This window comes from Carcharodon carcharias (genome assembly GCF_017639515.1).
Source record: "Carcharodon carcharias isolate sCarCar2 chromosome 37 unlocalized genomic scaffold, sCarCar2.pri SUPER_37_unloc_1, whole genome shotgun sequence".
Lineage (NCBI taxonomy): Eukaryota > Metazoa > Chordata > Chondrichthyes > Lamniformes > Lamnidae > Carcharodon > Carcharodon carcharias.
The window spans coordinates 861,490-876,127 of record NW_024470758.1 but is presented as its reverse complement, the minus strand read 5'-3'; the positions used below and the strand labels follow the sequence as shown (position 1 = coordinate 876,127).

At 63.4% G+C, this 14,638-nt stretch overlaps 1 protein-coding gene across 1 annotated transcript; it reads right to left on the bottom strand.

Moving 5' to 3' along the window:
* Positions 1 to 2,514: 2,514 nt before the first annotated feature.
* On the bottom strand, positions 2,515 to 7,458 carry LOC121274491 (maestro heat-like repeat-containing protein family member 1). The gene has a single exon (XM_041181831.1). It carries the CDS (start codon positions 7,456 to 7,458, stop codon positions 2,515 to 2,517), a length of 4,944 nt encoding a protein of 1,647 aa, XP_041037765.1.
* Between the last annotated feature and the right edge of the window lie 7,180 nt (positions 7,459 to 14,638).

The following is a 14,638-nucleotide window of genomic DNA, read 5'->3' as shown; positions in this document are numbered from 1 at the left end:
TGTGTGCTTTGGTCGCTCCCGGCAAGTTTGTAGTTCAGATCTAAGTCCTGAATTTTTCCCCTCAGTAAGAGGTTTGCATTTCTCCGGTGCCTTTTACCCCCGCAGGATGTCCCAAAGCCCCTTTTACGGCCAATGAAGGTCTTTTTTGTTGAAGGGTGCTGTCATAGGTGTAGGAAGCGCAGGAGCCAATTTGCGCACAGCAAGCTCCCCCACACACAGCAATGGGATAATGGCCCAGGTTATCAAGTTTAATTAGTGACGTTGGTTGAGGGATAAATATTTGGCCTCAGGATACCAGGGAGAACTCTCCCCACCCACCCTACCCCTCCCCTTACTCTTCTTCCAATGGTGGTCGTGGGATCTTTCTCATTGCTCTGGTATGTGTTTTGCGGATGTGAGTCTTCCAACACTGCCCGATTTCTGATTGGGTTAAGGTGCGGGCCTCTATGCCAACCCCCTCTGTTCATATTTGGCTGCCAGTTGCTTGTGAAGGGGGCCCCTTGTTGTTTTAGACCTCACCCTCACCGTTACCAATGAAGCCCCTCTCCTCTCTCCAAGAAAGCAACCTGGCGTTCCACTTCACCCCCCCCCACACCCCCTGCTTTGAATTCTGAGTGTGCTCCTTCCAGCCTGAGCTGTTGACCCCTCTGAGGCAGTCCCATTGGCTCCAAGCCTCGCCTCAGCACTTGGCTTGACACTGACCCCAACCGGCTGCCACCCATTCACGCCGTCACCGAGGCCTTTCAGCCCGTCGAGTCCATGCCAGCTCTCTGTACACCAGTCCAGTCCATCCCACTCTCCTTCCCCCGCCGCTCTATCCCTGCAAGTTTATTTCCCCCGAGCGTCCATCTAATTTCCTTTCAAAATCATTCATTGCCTCCCCTCGTGGGCAGCGAGGTCCAGGTAATTACCACATCCTCCCCACACTTGCCCCCACCTCCTCTTGCCCCCACATCCCCCCGCCCCCCATCTCTTGCCCAAAACCTAAAATCCCCTCACCCCTGGAACCGATCTGGTCAATCTCCTCCACAACCCTCTCGAGGGCCCTCGCATCCTCCCTAAAGTGCGGCCACCAGAACTGGAGACGATACTCTAGTTGTGGCCTAACCAGGGCTTTATAAAGGTTCAGCATAGCTCCCCTGCTTCTGTACTCAATCCCACTTCTGATGAAGCCCGAGATACACTGTGTTTCGCTAACCACACTCCTCAACACATCCTGACACTGCCAAAGTTCTGCGCGCCAAAAGCAGATTAGCTGCCCGTGCGCCACCCTCTGTGGAGTCTTGCTGTGCACGGGCTTGTCTACATCTTCGCCATTTCATGTGGAAACAGGGACCTGGCCGTTCAGCCCCTTGTGCTGGTTCCCGCGCCATTCAATCTGCCCGCCTACCTGCGCGGGGCTTCGGGGTCCCCCCCCCACCGCTCCCCTCGCTATCCAGCCATCGGCCTCAGTGCCCAGTCGCCCTAGCAACGGTGAGCAAACTGGGCCTCCACCGCCAAGGTGCTGGTCAGGCCTTTTGGAAATGTGGGTGGGGGAGTGGGTGTGTAGAGCGATGAGCGCCGAGGGGTGTCAAAGGCGCCCTGAGTTGTCGACATCTTCAGGTCACAGGGCAAATTGGGTGGCTGGGCTATGAGTTGGCCCTGCTTAATAAGCTGAGCCTAAGGACCCCTACAGGTGTCTACTGGGTGCCAGCGGAGATGAGATACAGGTCAGCCACGCACTCATGGAATGGTGGAACGGGTTCGAGGGGCTGAATGGCTTCCTCGTCCTCCTGAGCAAGGCCTATTGTGACTCATCTCTTTAGAAAAGGGTGATTTGCCTGTCCCCTCATGCACCCCCCTGTACCCTACGCAGGAGCTGATAGCTCTCAAAGTGAGGTTTCAAGTGGGTCTTTCACCAGCTTAATCCTCTCTCGCCTCCGGTCGCGCTACCTCCCCTTGAAGCTTACTCCACCCTGGGGTCATGTCCCCCCCAGCAACCCTTGGACCACCTTCCCAGTCAGTCCCCTTTAGCGGTCGGAAAGCCTGAGGACCTTCATCCGGTGCCGGGGGTGGGGAGGGCGTTCCGACCCACTTCCTCCTCACTAGTAGCTCACTGGAGGTCATCGCTGTGACCTCTGGCCCCGCCCACCCCTTGGTCAAGCGACAGCTGGACGGCGCCACAGGAGGGCGGCCGGGATCAGCGACCTGGGGGCATGGGCAACGCGCCGCGGGGAGGTAAATGAAGGAGCTTCACCCGGTCTCTGTCTACCCTTGCCTTTATTAAATTCTACAATGCGTCGGGTGCTGGGTTGACGTGCCTGGGCAGGCGTCCGTGGTGGGCCCCCTTGGGAGGGCATTGCGTGTCAGGCTGCAACGTCCCGAGAAAAACGGTAGGCCTTCCCCCCACCACCTTTGGGGTCGGTAGAGGGCGACAGGTGCTCTTGACGTAAATCGCGGCGGCCTCCGTCTCTCTGGCGCTCGCCCGGTCGCATCGGTGGGGGGGGGGGGGGGGGGGGGGGGGGGGCGTGCTGCTTAAGGGCCACGGCAGAGCCCCAAGACCTTGGCGGCTTTGATTCGGACGCAAGGTGAGACGTCGTGGAGCATCATGATGATGGCCACGCACACATTCTCATCGGTGCTGGCGTCCACGTACTCCTTGGGCAGGTTCTGCAGCAGGAAGCCGGCCAGGATGACAGCGTTCCCCCGGATCTCGGGGAGCATGCTCTTGAAGAAGGACATGCTGTTGGCGAGGTACAGGCTGATCTTGTCCGGGAAGTCGCTGACGATGAGCTTGGTGAGCTGGCCGATGAACTCCCAGTAGCGCAGGTTGGCTTGCTCCAGCAGCTCGGTCCGGAAGATGGCGCCGAGGTTGTCCGAGCACAGGTGAGGGCCCACCAGCTGCAGGACAGCCTTGCAGGTGCGGCTGACCTCGGGGCTGCTGTCGTTCAGGTGGAGGAGCAGGCTGACCAGGCTGGAGTGGACGTGCTCCAGGAAGGCGGCCTCGGAGCTGCCGGCGCCGAAGCGGGCCAGGTTGCCAAAGACGCCGAAGGCGGCGGCCCTCAGCTTCTCGCTCTCGCTCTCGAAGAAGGGCTGGACGGCCCCGGTGACTGTGGCCAGGATGGGTCGCAGGCTGGCCTCGTCGAGCTGGGCCAGCACCTTGGACAGGCCCGCCATGGCCTCCAGGACGATCAGGTCGTTCAGCTCCGTCTTCTCGTCCATGCTGCCCACCATGGCCGCCAGCAGCTTGTCGGCGTAGCGCGGGATCTTCTCGGGGGCCCCCACCGCCAGATTGCCCAGGCCCCGGAGGGAGAGCCAGTGGACGGTGGGCGAGACGTCGTCCAGGCTCCGGAGCAGGCTGCCCACCAGGGTCTCGGTCACCTTCAGGTCCTGCACCACGGGCGAGCTCAGCAGCTCGCTGAAGAAGGCAGCCACCGCCACCCGCTGGTGCTCGTGCATGTTGTTGAGGATGGGCACCAGGAAGTGGACGGTGTCCACCAGGTACATGGCGCCGTGCCTGGTGGCCGCCTTGGCCAGGAGCGCCACGCCCCGCTGGTGGTCCTCCGAGCTCTTCATCAGCTCCCAGCCACCCTCGTCCTCCATGGCGCCCAGCACCTCTTCAGTCTTGCCCCGCATCAGCATCAGTTTGAGCGTCTCCAGCGAGGAGTCCCAGATGTTGAGATTCGGGGCGTTCTGTAGCTGGAGAGACATCTTCTTCTTTTTGGAGGTGCCCTTCCCCTGGATTTCAGACATCTTCTCACTGGCGATGAAGCTGAGGTAGAGAAGCAGCGTGCCAAACAGCTTGGGGTAAAGGTCCATCACCGCGTCGACCGACTCAGGGTTGGAGATCATCTCGTTCAGGGCGTAGATGACGGCCACCGTCTCCGAGGTGCCTGTGGTGGGCGGCTTCTTGCGGTCCTCGTGGGACAGGTAGTCGTTGATCTTGCTCAGCAGGTAGTCCATGGTGGTGGCAGCCAGCTTGACCTCCCGCGCCAGCGACTGCCACACGGCGCTGGTGTACTTGTCGTAGGGCAGGGGCCGGAAGAGGAGATAGGACAGGACGCCGGGCAAGCACTGGGAGGTCAGGATGGAGATGAAGTGGATGACGGAGAACCTCACCTGCTCCAGGGCGATGCTCTGCATGCGGGACTGGAGGTGGTTGAGGGTCTCGGGGATGTGGTCCTTCAGGACATCGCCGTGCTTCCTGACCAGGGTGTTCAGCACCACCGAGGTGGCGCTGGCACAGGTGGCGTGGTAGTCCGAGAGCCCCTCGAAGAGGGTGAAGAGAAGCGGGTGCAGCTGGCTCCTGGGGAGCTTGCTGGAGATGACCTTGGCAATATCGTAGCAGATCTGGAAGAGGACGTGGCTGTCGGGGTTCTGGAGTTGCTCCTTGATGTTGCGCAGGTGGTCCACCAGGTTGTCCGGCTGGTTCAGGAAGCAGCCCTCGTAGCGCACCTGGATGTAGAGGAGGGTGCAGAGGCTGTCCATGGCCATGTAGCGGATGGCCAGCACCGGGTCAGCACAGCGGGGTACAAAGCGGCCCACCAGCATGCCCAGGTTGTGGAAGGTGCTCACGTTGACCGTCTTGAACTTCTCCCGGTAGAAGTTGAGCAGGACCAGCGTGGCATCCACCGCCCGCTCCCGCTCGTGGTCCTTGCTCGAGGTCAGCCAGTCCTGCATCTGCTTGGAGAGGAACTCCAGGCCCTCGGAGGTCAGGTCCTGGCTCAGGAACTCCTTGAGGAGCTCGTGCAAGGCGGCAATGGTCTCGGTGTGGAGCAGCTCGCGCTCCTTCAGCTTCCTGTTGTCCTTGCGCTTGTCACTGTCCAGCGGCGGGAAGCTGAAGGTGGCCTCCAGACAGGTCCTGATCAGATCCGCCGCCTCCATCTCGTTGAGCCGGGGATCCAGCTTGATGAGGTGCATGCAGGCGTTGATGGCCGACTGTCTGACCCGGGTCTTCAGGTGGGCTTTAGACTCGCCGGCGATGAGGTCCTGCATGCAGGAGAGGACCTCCTCGCGCCGGTTGAACTTGAAGAGGTGCTTGCCCTTGTTGGCGTAGACCGCCTTGGCGATGAGCGTCACGGCTTTGATCAGGGTCAGCTTGATCATCAGGTCCTTGGTCTCCACCTTGATGCCCAGGACCTTGGTGTTGGAGAGGCTGATGATGTGGTCGAGGATGTGGACCTCAATCCGCTGCAGGATGAGGCTCTCGGGGGCGTAGAGGGCCACGTAACCGTAGCAGAGGATCAGGGTGCTCTTCACCCGCTCCATGTCGCCGTCCAGTTTCTCCCTCAGGATGTTGAAGAAGCTGGCCGTTTTCTTCACGATGTCCATCTTGACAAAGTCGTCCAGCTTGGCCAGGGTGTCGTCCAGGTGGGTCATGGCGCAGAAGCCGATGCCTGTAGCTAGGCCCTCGCGCTCCAGGGCCTCATTGTGCTGGATGCTGAGCAGCATCTCCTGCAGCTCGTTGTTGATGATGTCTTTGTTGTTGGTCTGGCCCAGGACAATGCCCACGCACTTGTAGAGGAAGGCTTTCTCTTTGGGGAAGCTGTGGTAGCCGTGGATGTGCCGGGTCATCTCCTCGCTCAGCTGCCAGGTCCACTTCTCGTCGGTGATGGTCTCCAGGGTGCGGGACAGGAAGAAGAAGAGCTTGTCCTCCCACAGCTTCTGGGGCAGGGTGTCCTGCTTGTTCTCGGCCAGGAACTGGATCAGCTGGGGCAGCTCCTCGTCCCACAGCTTGACCACGTCCAGGTGGATGTTTGGGCTCAGCACCTGCAGGAGCGCCAAGGCAGCTAGGCCCCGGCCCTGGCCTGCATAGGGCATGGCGGACACAGCCAGCAGACGGGCCAGGAGGGTGTGGGGCTTGGGGAGGCCCAGCCGCTCGTTGTAGTTGAGCAGGACGTACTGCGGGCCCTGCCGCCGCTTGCGGGCCCCTATGTGCTCCAGGCTCCGGCAGACTGTCGCCAGGGCGTTGGTGTGCTGGGTGGGGGTGACAAACTCCATCAGGAAGGGCCACAGCACGTCCTCCATCTTGTCCAGCGTCACCAGGAAGCTCATGATGCCCTCGCACAGCTCCCTCAGGTCCTCGTCCCGCACCTCGTCGGGGTCCTGGGCCTGGGGTGGCACGGGGCCTTCCTCGGGCGCCAGGGTGCACTGCTGGATGAGGAAGTCCACCAGGGTGGCGCCCCCTTCCAGCTGGAGGTAACCGTGCTCGCCCATGGTGCTGATGACCTGGGCAGTCATCTTCTTCACCTTGTTGTCGCTGTCCTGCAGCGACTGCTTCATGCCGCTCACGATCAGCCCCTTCTTGGGCTCCAGGGCCTTGAAGCCGCTGCCCACCACGTGGTTCAGCACGGTCAGGGTGCCGATTCGCGCCTTCTCGCTGTTGCTGGCCAGCTTCTGCAGCAGGAACTTGACCAGGCCGTCGATGGAGACGTGCGAGAGGATGGTGAAGCACCGCAGCACCTCGCGGTGGTTCTTGCCGCTCAGCTCGTCCCGGCAGTCGACCGGCACGCAGATCTGGTGGTGGAGCTGGGGCAGCAGGTTGTCCATCTGGAGCTCGGGCACGTGACTGGTAGCCTCCACCGCCGTCTCCAGGATGTTGCGCAGGCACACGGTGACATGGAAGGCCTCGCACCGCTTCTTGTAGAGGGCGAGGACGCCCGCGGTGAAGCGGGGCAGCTCCTCCTCCATGTGCTCGGCGGGCAGAAGGTGGACCATGTAGCTGAGGGCTACCACGATGGCCGTCCGCAGCTTGGCATCTTTGTTGCGGAGCCAGCTGCCGAACAGGATCTTGTAGGCCGCGTAGATCTCCGGCCCGAAGGCCTCCTTGGTCAGGGCCGGCTTGGAGGCCTTGTCGGCCGTCTCCAGGTACTCGAGGATGCTCTTGCTGAACAGGCCCAGGGCCGAGGTGAACACCCACCGCATGTTGTCCTGCTTGATCAGGGGCAGCATTGGCAGCATGGTCTGCAGGGTGGTGGTCAGGTAGGGCACGATGCCCTGCACGTTGGCCACCGAGAGGTTGGCCAGCGTCTGCACCACAAAGAACTGCGGCAGGATGCCGGGCTGCAGCTTCTGCAGGATCTCCTCCAGGATCTCGTCCGTGAACCGGGAGCCGAGGGCCACCAGCAGGTTGCTGGCCGCCTCCTTCCAGCCCAGGGCCGACTCGTTGGATTTGATCATCTCCTCGGAGGCCAGGTTGACGATCTTCTTGGCCAGCTGCGGGCCGAGCTGGCCGATGGTGTCGCGGACGATCCGCTCCATGCACTGCAGGATGACGGTGCGGTGTCCCTGCACCAGCTGGCTGTGCTTGAGCAGGAAGTCAAAGCAGGAGCTCAGCACCTGCTCCGGGTTGTGGCAGCCCAGCTCGTAGAGCGACTGGGAGATCTGCCGGCGCACCTCCTCGTCCTTGTCGAACGCCGCATCAGTCAGCGCTACCAAGGAGGCCTCGGCCTTGCACGACTCCAGCTTGCACACCTCCATCGCGGTTGTCCGAAATGCCCAAGAACCCCTAGCGACGGGGGGAGGGAGGGAGGGGGGGGTGCGGTACAAAGTGGCCAACTCTTGTCGGCCCAACTGCGATTCTTCCCTTAAAACCCACAAGGCCTGGTCAGGGTCTGGGTTTCCAATTCTGGCCCCCCCCTCCCCTCCCTTCCGCTCCCCTGCCCCCCACCCCACCCCACAGCCCCCGGAATGTTCCGGGCTCGATCCGCCTAAAGGAATGAAAAGTCTCCCCTTATCTCACTTGCAAACCCCCATCCATCTCATTTCCTTTCCTTCCACCCGCTGCGCCTCCCCCCACCCCCCCCACCCGTACTCCTCCCCTCCACCCCCACCCCCAACACCCGCCACAACCCTGTCAAATTCACACCTCTTGCCACACAGTTCACAAGGCCCGGTCCTCCAAGTCGCCGCCCCCCCCACCCCCCCACCGGCCTTCTCCTCAGGAAACTTCCGCCGCCCTTTCCCAGACCACCACCACCACCACCACCACCACACCGCCCCCACCCCCCACCCCCCCCACCACCCCCGCTGCCTTTGGTTGCCGTCTGTCGACTTGGGCCTCGTCTAGGCCGAGAGCTCCCACAGGCCTTGGCCTCCCCTTGCCCTCAAGCTTGGCGTAAGCTGTCGGAGGCAACGCATGGCTCTCGTCTCCTCGAACTCCCGCCTTGGCCGGTCCCTTCGCTTCCCCCGTAACATCCGCTGGCTCTCCCCTCTCCCCAGTAATTATTGTGGCCCCGGGGCTCGCTCTTGGTGATGAGCAGCTTCATTGTGAGATCACCTCCTTTGACTGTGAGCTGGTCCTGTGTGGTTTTTTTCCCCCCCCCCCCCCCCCCCTCTCAGGCTTCGGTCGAGGCCTTCATTGTGATGTCACTGCTACCCACCCCCCACCCCCCACCCCCACCCCAAAACTCCCCCACCCCCACCCAACCAAACATCCCTCTCTCTCTCTCTCGCTGCTCCTCTCGGGCGTCCTGAACCCTTACAAGTTGAGAAGGGCCCCACCCACCTCCACCTCCCCATCGTCCATCTGTGCAGCGCCACATTTGAAAGAATACTTGTCCAACAGAAGAGGCCGGATTTCTCCAGAGTTTTAGAACAGTGAGAGGCGACAAATAAGGTTTCGGGCGGGGTTGACAGGGTCGAGACGGCTGGAGAGTTGAGGAAGCGGGAGTCAGGGTTTCGGGATAAGGGGTGGTGGGGGGGTGGGGGGCTGCCATTTTGGGCTGAGGCAAGGGCAGATCTCTCCGTCCAAGGCCAAGGTCGACCGGATTTTGGGCTCTACAGGGGATCAAGAGACGGGCCGAGTTGAGAAAGGAGATTAGCCGCAATCGCAATCCATGGCAAAGCTGTTACAAAAACAGCGTCCACGAAAGCCTTGATCGCACACAGGGTCGGCTGCCATTGGTGATTAGTGGATGATGACGTAGGCCCGGAGGTGGAATTACTGCTCAGTTGCTCACTGGCTGCCGATCGTCATCTCAGCCAGGGTTCAGGGCCGAGCAGCCACTCCCTCGAACGCTAGGAGTCAGAAGGTTGCAGGTTTGAGTCACCACTCCACAGGCCCAAGCTCCACAATCTGGGCTGACAGCCCAGCCACTGTCAGGGGGGAGCGGTCAGTACTGAGGGAGTGCTGCAGTGTCGGGGGGAGCGGTCAGTGCTGAGGGAGTGCTGCAGTGTCGGGGGGAGCGGTCAGTACTGAGGGAGTGCTGCAGTGTCGGGGGAGGGGCTGTACTGAGGGAGTGCTGCAGTGTCGGGGGAGGGGCTGCACTGAGGGAGTGCTGCAGTGTCAGGGGGAGCGGTCAGTACTGAGGGAGTGCTGCAGTGTCGGGGGGAGCGGTCAGTACTGAGGGAGTGCTGCAGTGTCGGGGGGAGCGGTCAGTACTGAGGGAGTGCTGCAGTGTCGGGGGGAGCGGTCAGTACTGAGGGAGTGCTGCAGTGTCGGGGGGAGCGGTCAGTACTGAGGGAGTGCTGCAGTGTCGGGGGAGGGGCTGTACTGAGGGAGTGCTGCAGTGTCGGGGGGAGCGGTCAGTACTGAGGGAGTGCTGCAGTGTCGGGGGGAGCGGTCAGTACTGAGGGAGTGCTGCAGTGTCGGGGGGAGGGGCTGTACTGAGGGAGTGCTGCAGTGTCGGGGGAGGGGCTGTACTGAGGGAGTGCTGCAGTGTCGGGGGGAGGGGCTGTACTGAGGGAGTGCTGCAGTGTCGGGGGAGGGGCTGTACTGAGGGAGTGCTGCAGTGTCGGGGGGAGCGGTCAGTACTGAGGGAGTGCTGCAGTGTCGGGGGGAGCGGTCAGTACTGAGGGAGTGCTGCAGTGTCGGGGGAGCGGTCAGTACTGAGGGAGTGCTGCAGTGTCGGGGGAGGGGCTGTACTGAGGGAGAGCTGCAGTGTCGGGGGGAGGGGCTGTACTGAGGGAGTGCTGCAGTGTCGGGGGGAGCGGTCAGTACTGAGGGAGTGCTGCAGTGTCGGGGGAGGGGCTGTACTGAGGGAGTGCTGCAGTGTCGGGGGGAGCGGTCAGTACTGAGGGAGTGCTGCAGTGTCGGGGGAGGGGCTGTACTGAGGGAGTGCTGCAGTGTCGGGGGGAGGGGCTGTACTGAGGGAGTGCTGCAGTGTCGGGGGGAGGGGCTGTACTGAGGGAGTGCTGCAGTGTCGGGGGAGGGGCTGTACTGAGGGAGTGCTGCAGTGTCGGGGGAGGGGCTGTACTGAGGGAGTGCTGCAGTGTCGGGGGAGCGGTCAGTACTGAGGGAAGTGCTGCAGTGTCGGGGGGAGCGGTCAGTACTGAGGGAGTGCTGCAGTGTCGGGGGGAGCGGTCAGTACTGAGGGAGTGCTGCAGTGTCGGGGGGAGGGGCTGTACTGAGGGAGTGCTGCAGTGTCGGGGGGAGCGGTCAGTACTGAGGGAGTGCTGCAGTGTCGGGGGAGGGGCTGTACTGAGGGAGAGCTGCAGTGTCGGGGGAGGGGCTGTACTGAGGGAGTGCTGCAGTGTCGGGGGAGGGGCTGTACTGAGGGAGTGCTGCAGTGTCAGGGGGAGGGGCTGTACTGAGGGAGTGCTGCAGTGTCGGGGGGAGGGGCTGTACTGAGGGAGTGCTGCAGTGTCAGGGGGAGGGGCTGTACTGAGGGAGTGCTGCAGTGTCGGGGGGAGGGGCTGTACTGAGGGAGTGCTGCAGTGTCGGGGGAGGGGCTGTACTGAGGGAGTGCTGCAGTGTCGGGGGGAGCGGTCAGTACTGAGGGAGTGCTGCAGTGTCGGGGGAGGGGCTGTACTGAGGGAGTGCTGCAGTGTCGGGGGGAGCGGTCAGTACTGAGGGGAGTGCTGCAGTGTCGGGGGGAGGGGCTGCACTGAGGGAGTGCTGCAGTGTCGGGGGGAGCGGTCAGTACTGAGGGAGTGCTGCAGTGTCGGGGGGAGCGGTCAGTACTGAGGGAGTGCTGCAGTGTCGGGGGGAGCGGTCAGAGGGAGTGCTGCAGTGTCGGGGGAGGGGCTGTACTGAGGGAGTGCTGCAGTGTCGGGGGAGGGGCTGTACTGAGGGAGTGCTGCAGTGTCGGGGGGAGCGGTCAGTACTGAGGGAGTGCTGCAGTGTCGGGGGAGCGGTCAGTACTGAGGGAGTGCTGCAGTGTCGGGGGGAGGGGCTGTACTGAGGGAGTGCTGCAGTGTCGGGGGGAGGGGCTGTACTGAGGGAGTGCTGCAGTGTCGGGGGAGGGGGCTGTACTGAGGGAGTGCTGCAGTGTCGGGGGGAGCGGTCAGTACTGAGGGAGTGCTGCAGTGTCGGGGGGAGCGGTCAGTACTGAGGGAGTTGCTGCAGTGTCGGGGGGGAGCGGTCAGTACTGAGGGAGTGCTGCAGTGTCGGGGGAGGGGCTGCACTGAGGGAGTGCTGCAGTGTCGGGGGGAGCGGTCAGTACTGAGGGAGTGCTGCAGTGTCAGGGGGAGGGGCTGTACTGAGGGAGTGCTGCAGTGTCAGGCGGAGGGGCTGTACTGAGGGAGTGCTGCAGTGTCGGGGGGAGGGGCTGTACTGAGGGAGTGCTGCAGTGTCGGGGGGAGCGGGCTGTACTGAGGAGTGCTGCAGTGTCGGGGGAGCGGTCAGTACTGAGGGAGTGCTGCAGTGTCGGGGGAGCGGTCAGTACTGGAGGGAGTGCTGCAGTGTCGGGGGAGCGGTCTGTACTGAGGGAGTGCTGCAGTGTCGGGGGGAGGGGCTGTACTGAGGGAGTGCTGCAGTGTCGGGGGGAGCGGTCAGTACTGAGGGAGTGCTGCAGTGTCGGGGGAGGGGCTGTACTGAGGGAGTGCTGCAGTGTCGGGGGGAGCGGTCAGTACTGAGGGAGTGCTGCAGTGTCGGGGGGAGGGGCTGTACTGAGGGAGTGCTGCAGTGTCGGGGGAGCGGGCTGTACTGAGGGAGTGCTGCAGTGTCGGGGGGAGGTGCTGTACTGAGGGAGTGCTGCAGTGTCGGGGGGAGCGGTCAGTACTGAGGGAGTGCTGCAGTGTCGGGGGGAGCGGTCAGTACTGAGGGAGTGCTGCAGTGTCGGGGGAGGGGCTGTACTGAGGGAGTGCTGCAGTGTCGGGGGGAGCGGTCAGTACTGAGGGAGTGCTGCAGTGTCGGGGGGAGCGGTCAGTACTGAGGGAGTGCTGCAGTGTCGGGGGGAGGGTCTGTACTGAGGGAGTGCTGCAGTGTCGGGGGGAGCGGTCAGTACTGAGGGAGTGCTGCAGTGTCGGGGGGAGCGGTCAGTACTGAGGGAGTGCTGCAGTGTCGGGGGGAGCGGTCAGTACTGAGGGAGTGCTGCAGTGTCGGGGGGAGCGGTCAGTACTGAGGGAGTGCTGCAGTGTCGGGGGGAGCGGTCAGTACTGAGGGAGTGCTGCAGTGTCGGGGGGAGCGGTCAGTACTGAGGGAGTGCTGCAGTGTCGGGGGAGGGGCTGTACTGAGGGAGTGCTGCAGTGTCAGGGGAAGGGGCTGTACTGAGGGAGTGCTGCAGTGTCGGGGGGAGCGGTCAGTACTGAGGGAGTGCTGCAGTGTCGGGGGGAGCGGTCAGTACTGAGGGAGTGCTGCAGTGTCGGGGGAGGGGCTGTACTGAGGGAGTGCTGCAGTGTCGGGGGAGCGGTCAGTACTGAGGGAGTGCTGCAGTGTCGGGGGGAGCGGTCAGTACTGAGGGAGTGCTGCAGTGTCGGGGGGAGCGGTCAGTACTGAGGGAGTGCTGCAGTGTCGGGGGAGGGGCTGTACTGAGGGAGTGCTGCAGTGTCGGGGGGAGGGGCTGTACTGAGGGAGTGCTGCAGTGTCGGGGGAGGGGCTGTACTGAGGGAGTGCTGCAGTGTCGGGGGGAGCGGTCAGTACTGAGGGAGTGCTGCAGTGTCGGGGGAGGGGCTGTACTGAGGGAGTGCTGCAGTGTCGGGGGGAGCGGTCAGTACTGAGGGAGTGCTGCAGTGTCGGGGGAGCGGTCAGTACTGAGGGAGTGCTGCAGTGTCGGGGGAGGGGCTGTACTGAGGGAGTGCTGCAGTGTCGGGGGGAGCGGTCAGTACTGAGGGAGTGCTGCAGTGTCGGGGGGAGGGGCTGTACTGAGGGAGTGCTGCAGTGTCAGGGGGAGGGGCTGTACTGAGGGAGTGCTGCAGTGTCGGGGGAGCGGTCAAGTACTGAGGGAGTGCTGCAGTGTCGGGGGGAGGGGCTGTACTGAGGGAGTGCTGCAGTGTCGGGGGAGCGGTCAGTACTGAGGGAGTGCTGCAGTGTCGGGGGGAGGGCTGTACTGAGGGAGTGCTGCAGTGTCGGGGGGAGCGGTCAGTACTGAGGGAGTGCTGCAGTGTCGGGGGGAGGGGCTGTACTGAGGGAGTGCTGCAGTGTCGGGGGAGCGGTCAGTACTGAGGGAGTGCTGCAGTGTCGGGGGGAGCGGGTCAGTACTGAGGGAGTGCTGCAGTGTCGGGGGGAGCGGGCAGTACTGAGGGAGTGCTGCAGTGTCGGGGGAGGGGCTGTACTGAGGGAGTGCTGCAGTGTCGGGGGGAGCGGTCAGTACTGAGGGAGTGCTGCAGTGTCGGGGGGAGCGGTCAGTACTGAGGGAGTGCTGCAGTGTCGGGGGGAGGGGCTGTACTGAGGGAGTGCTGCAGTGTCGGGGGGAGGGGTCAGTACTGAGGGAGTGCTGCAGTGTCGGGGGGAGGGGCTGTACTGAGGGAGTGCTGCAGTGTCGGGGGGAGGGGCTGTACTGAGGGAGTGCTGCAGTGTCGGGGGGAGCGGTCTGTACTGAGGGAGTGCTGCAGTGTCGGGGGAGGGGCTGTACTGAGGGAGTGCTGCAGTGTCGGGGGGAGCGGTCAGTACTGAGGGAGTGCTGCAGTGTCGGGGGAGGGGCTGTACTGAGGGAGTGCTGCAGTGTCGGGGGGAGCGGGCTGTACTGAGGGAGTGCTGCAGTGTCGGGGGAGGGGCTGTACTGAGGGAGTGCTGCAGTGTCGGGGGGAGGGGCTGTACTGAGGGAGTGCTGCAGTGTCGGGGGGAGCGGTCAGTACTGAGGGAGTGCTGCAGTGTCGGGGGGAGCGGTCAGTACTGAGGGAGTGCTGCAGTGTCGGGGGGAGCGGTCAGTACTGAGGGAGTGCTGCAGTGTCGGGGGGAGCGGTCAGTACTGAGGGAGTGCTGCAGTGTCGGGGGGAGGGGCTGTACTGAGGGAGTGCTGCAGTGTCGGGGGGAGCGGTCAGTACTGAGGGAGTGCTGCAGTGTCGGGGGAGGGGCTGTACTGAGGGAGTGCTGCAGTGTCGGGGGGAGGGGCTGTACTGAGGGAGTGCTGCAGTGTCGGGGGGAGCGGGCTGTACTGAGGGAGTGCTGCAGTGTCGGGGGGAGGGGCTGTACTGAGGGAGTGCTGCAGTGTCGGGGGGAGGGGCTGTACTGAGGGAGTGCTGCAGTGTCGGGGGAGCGGTCAGTACTGAGGGAGTGCTGCAGTGTCGGGGGGAGCGGGTCTGTACTGAGGGAGTGCTGCAGTGTCGGGGGAGGGGCTGTACTGAGGGAGTGCTGCAGTGTCGGGGGGAGCGGTCTGTACTGAGGGAGTGCTGCAGTGTCGGGGGGGAGCGGGCTGTACTGAGGGAGTGCTGCAGTGTCGGGGGAGGGGCTGTACTGAGGGAGTGCTGCAGTGTCGGGGGGAGGGGCTGTACTGAGGGAGTGCTGCAGTGTCGGGGGGAGGGGCTGTACTGAGGGAGTGCTGCAGTGTCGGGGGGAGCG

Coding starts and splice junctions, on each gene's coding strand:
- LOC121274491 (XM_041181831.1), bottom strand. CDS start 7,458: ATGGAGGTGTGCAAGCTGGAGTCGTGCAAGGCCGAGGCCTCCTTGGTA.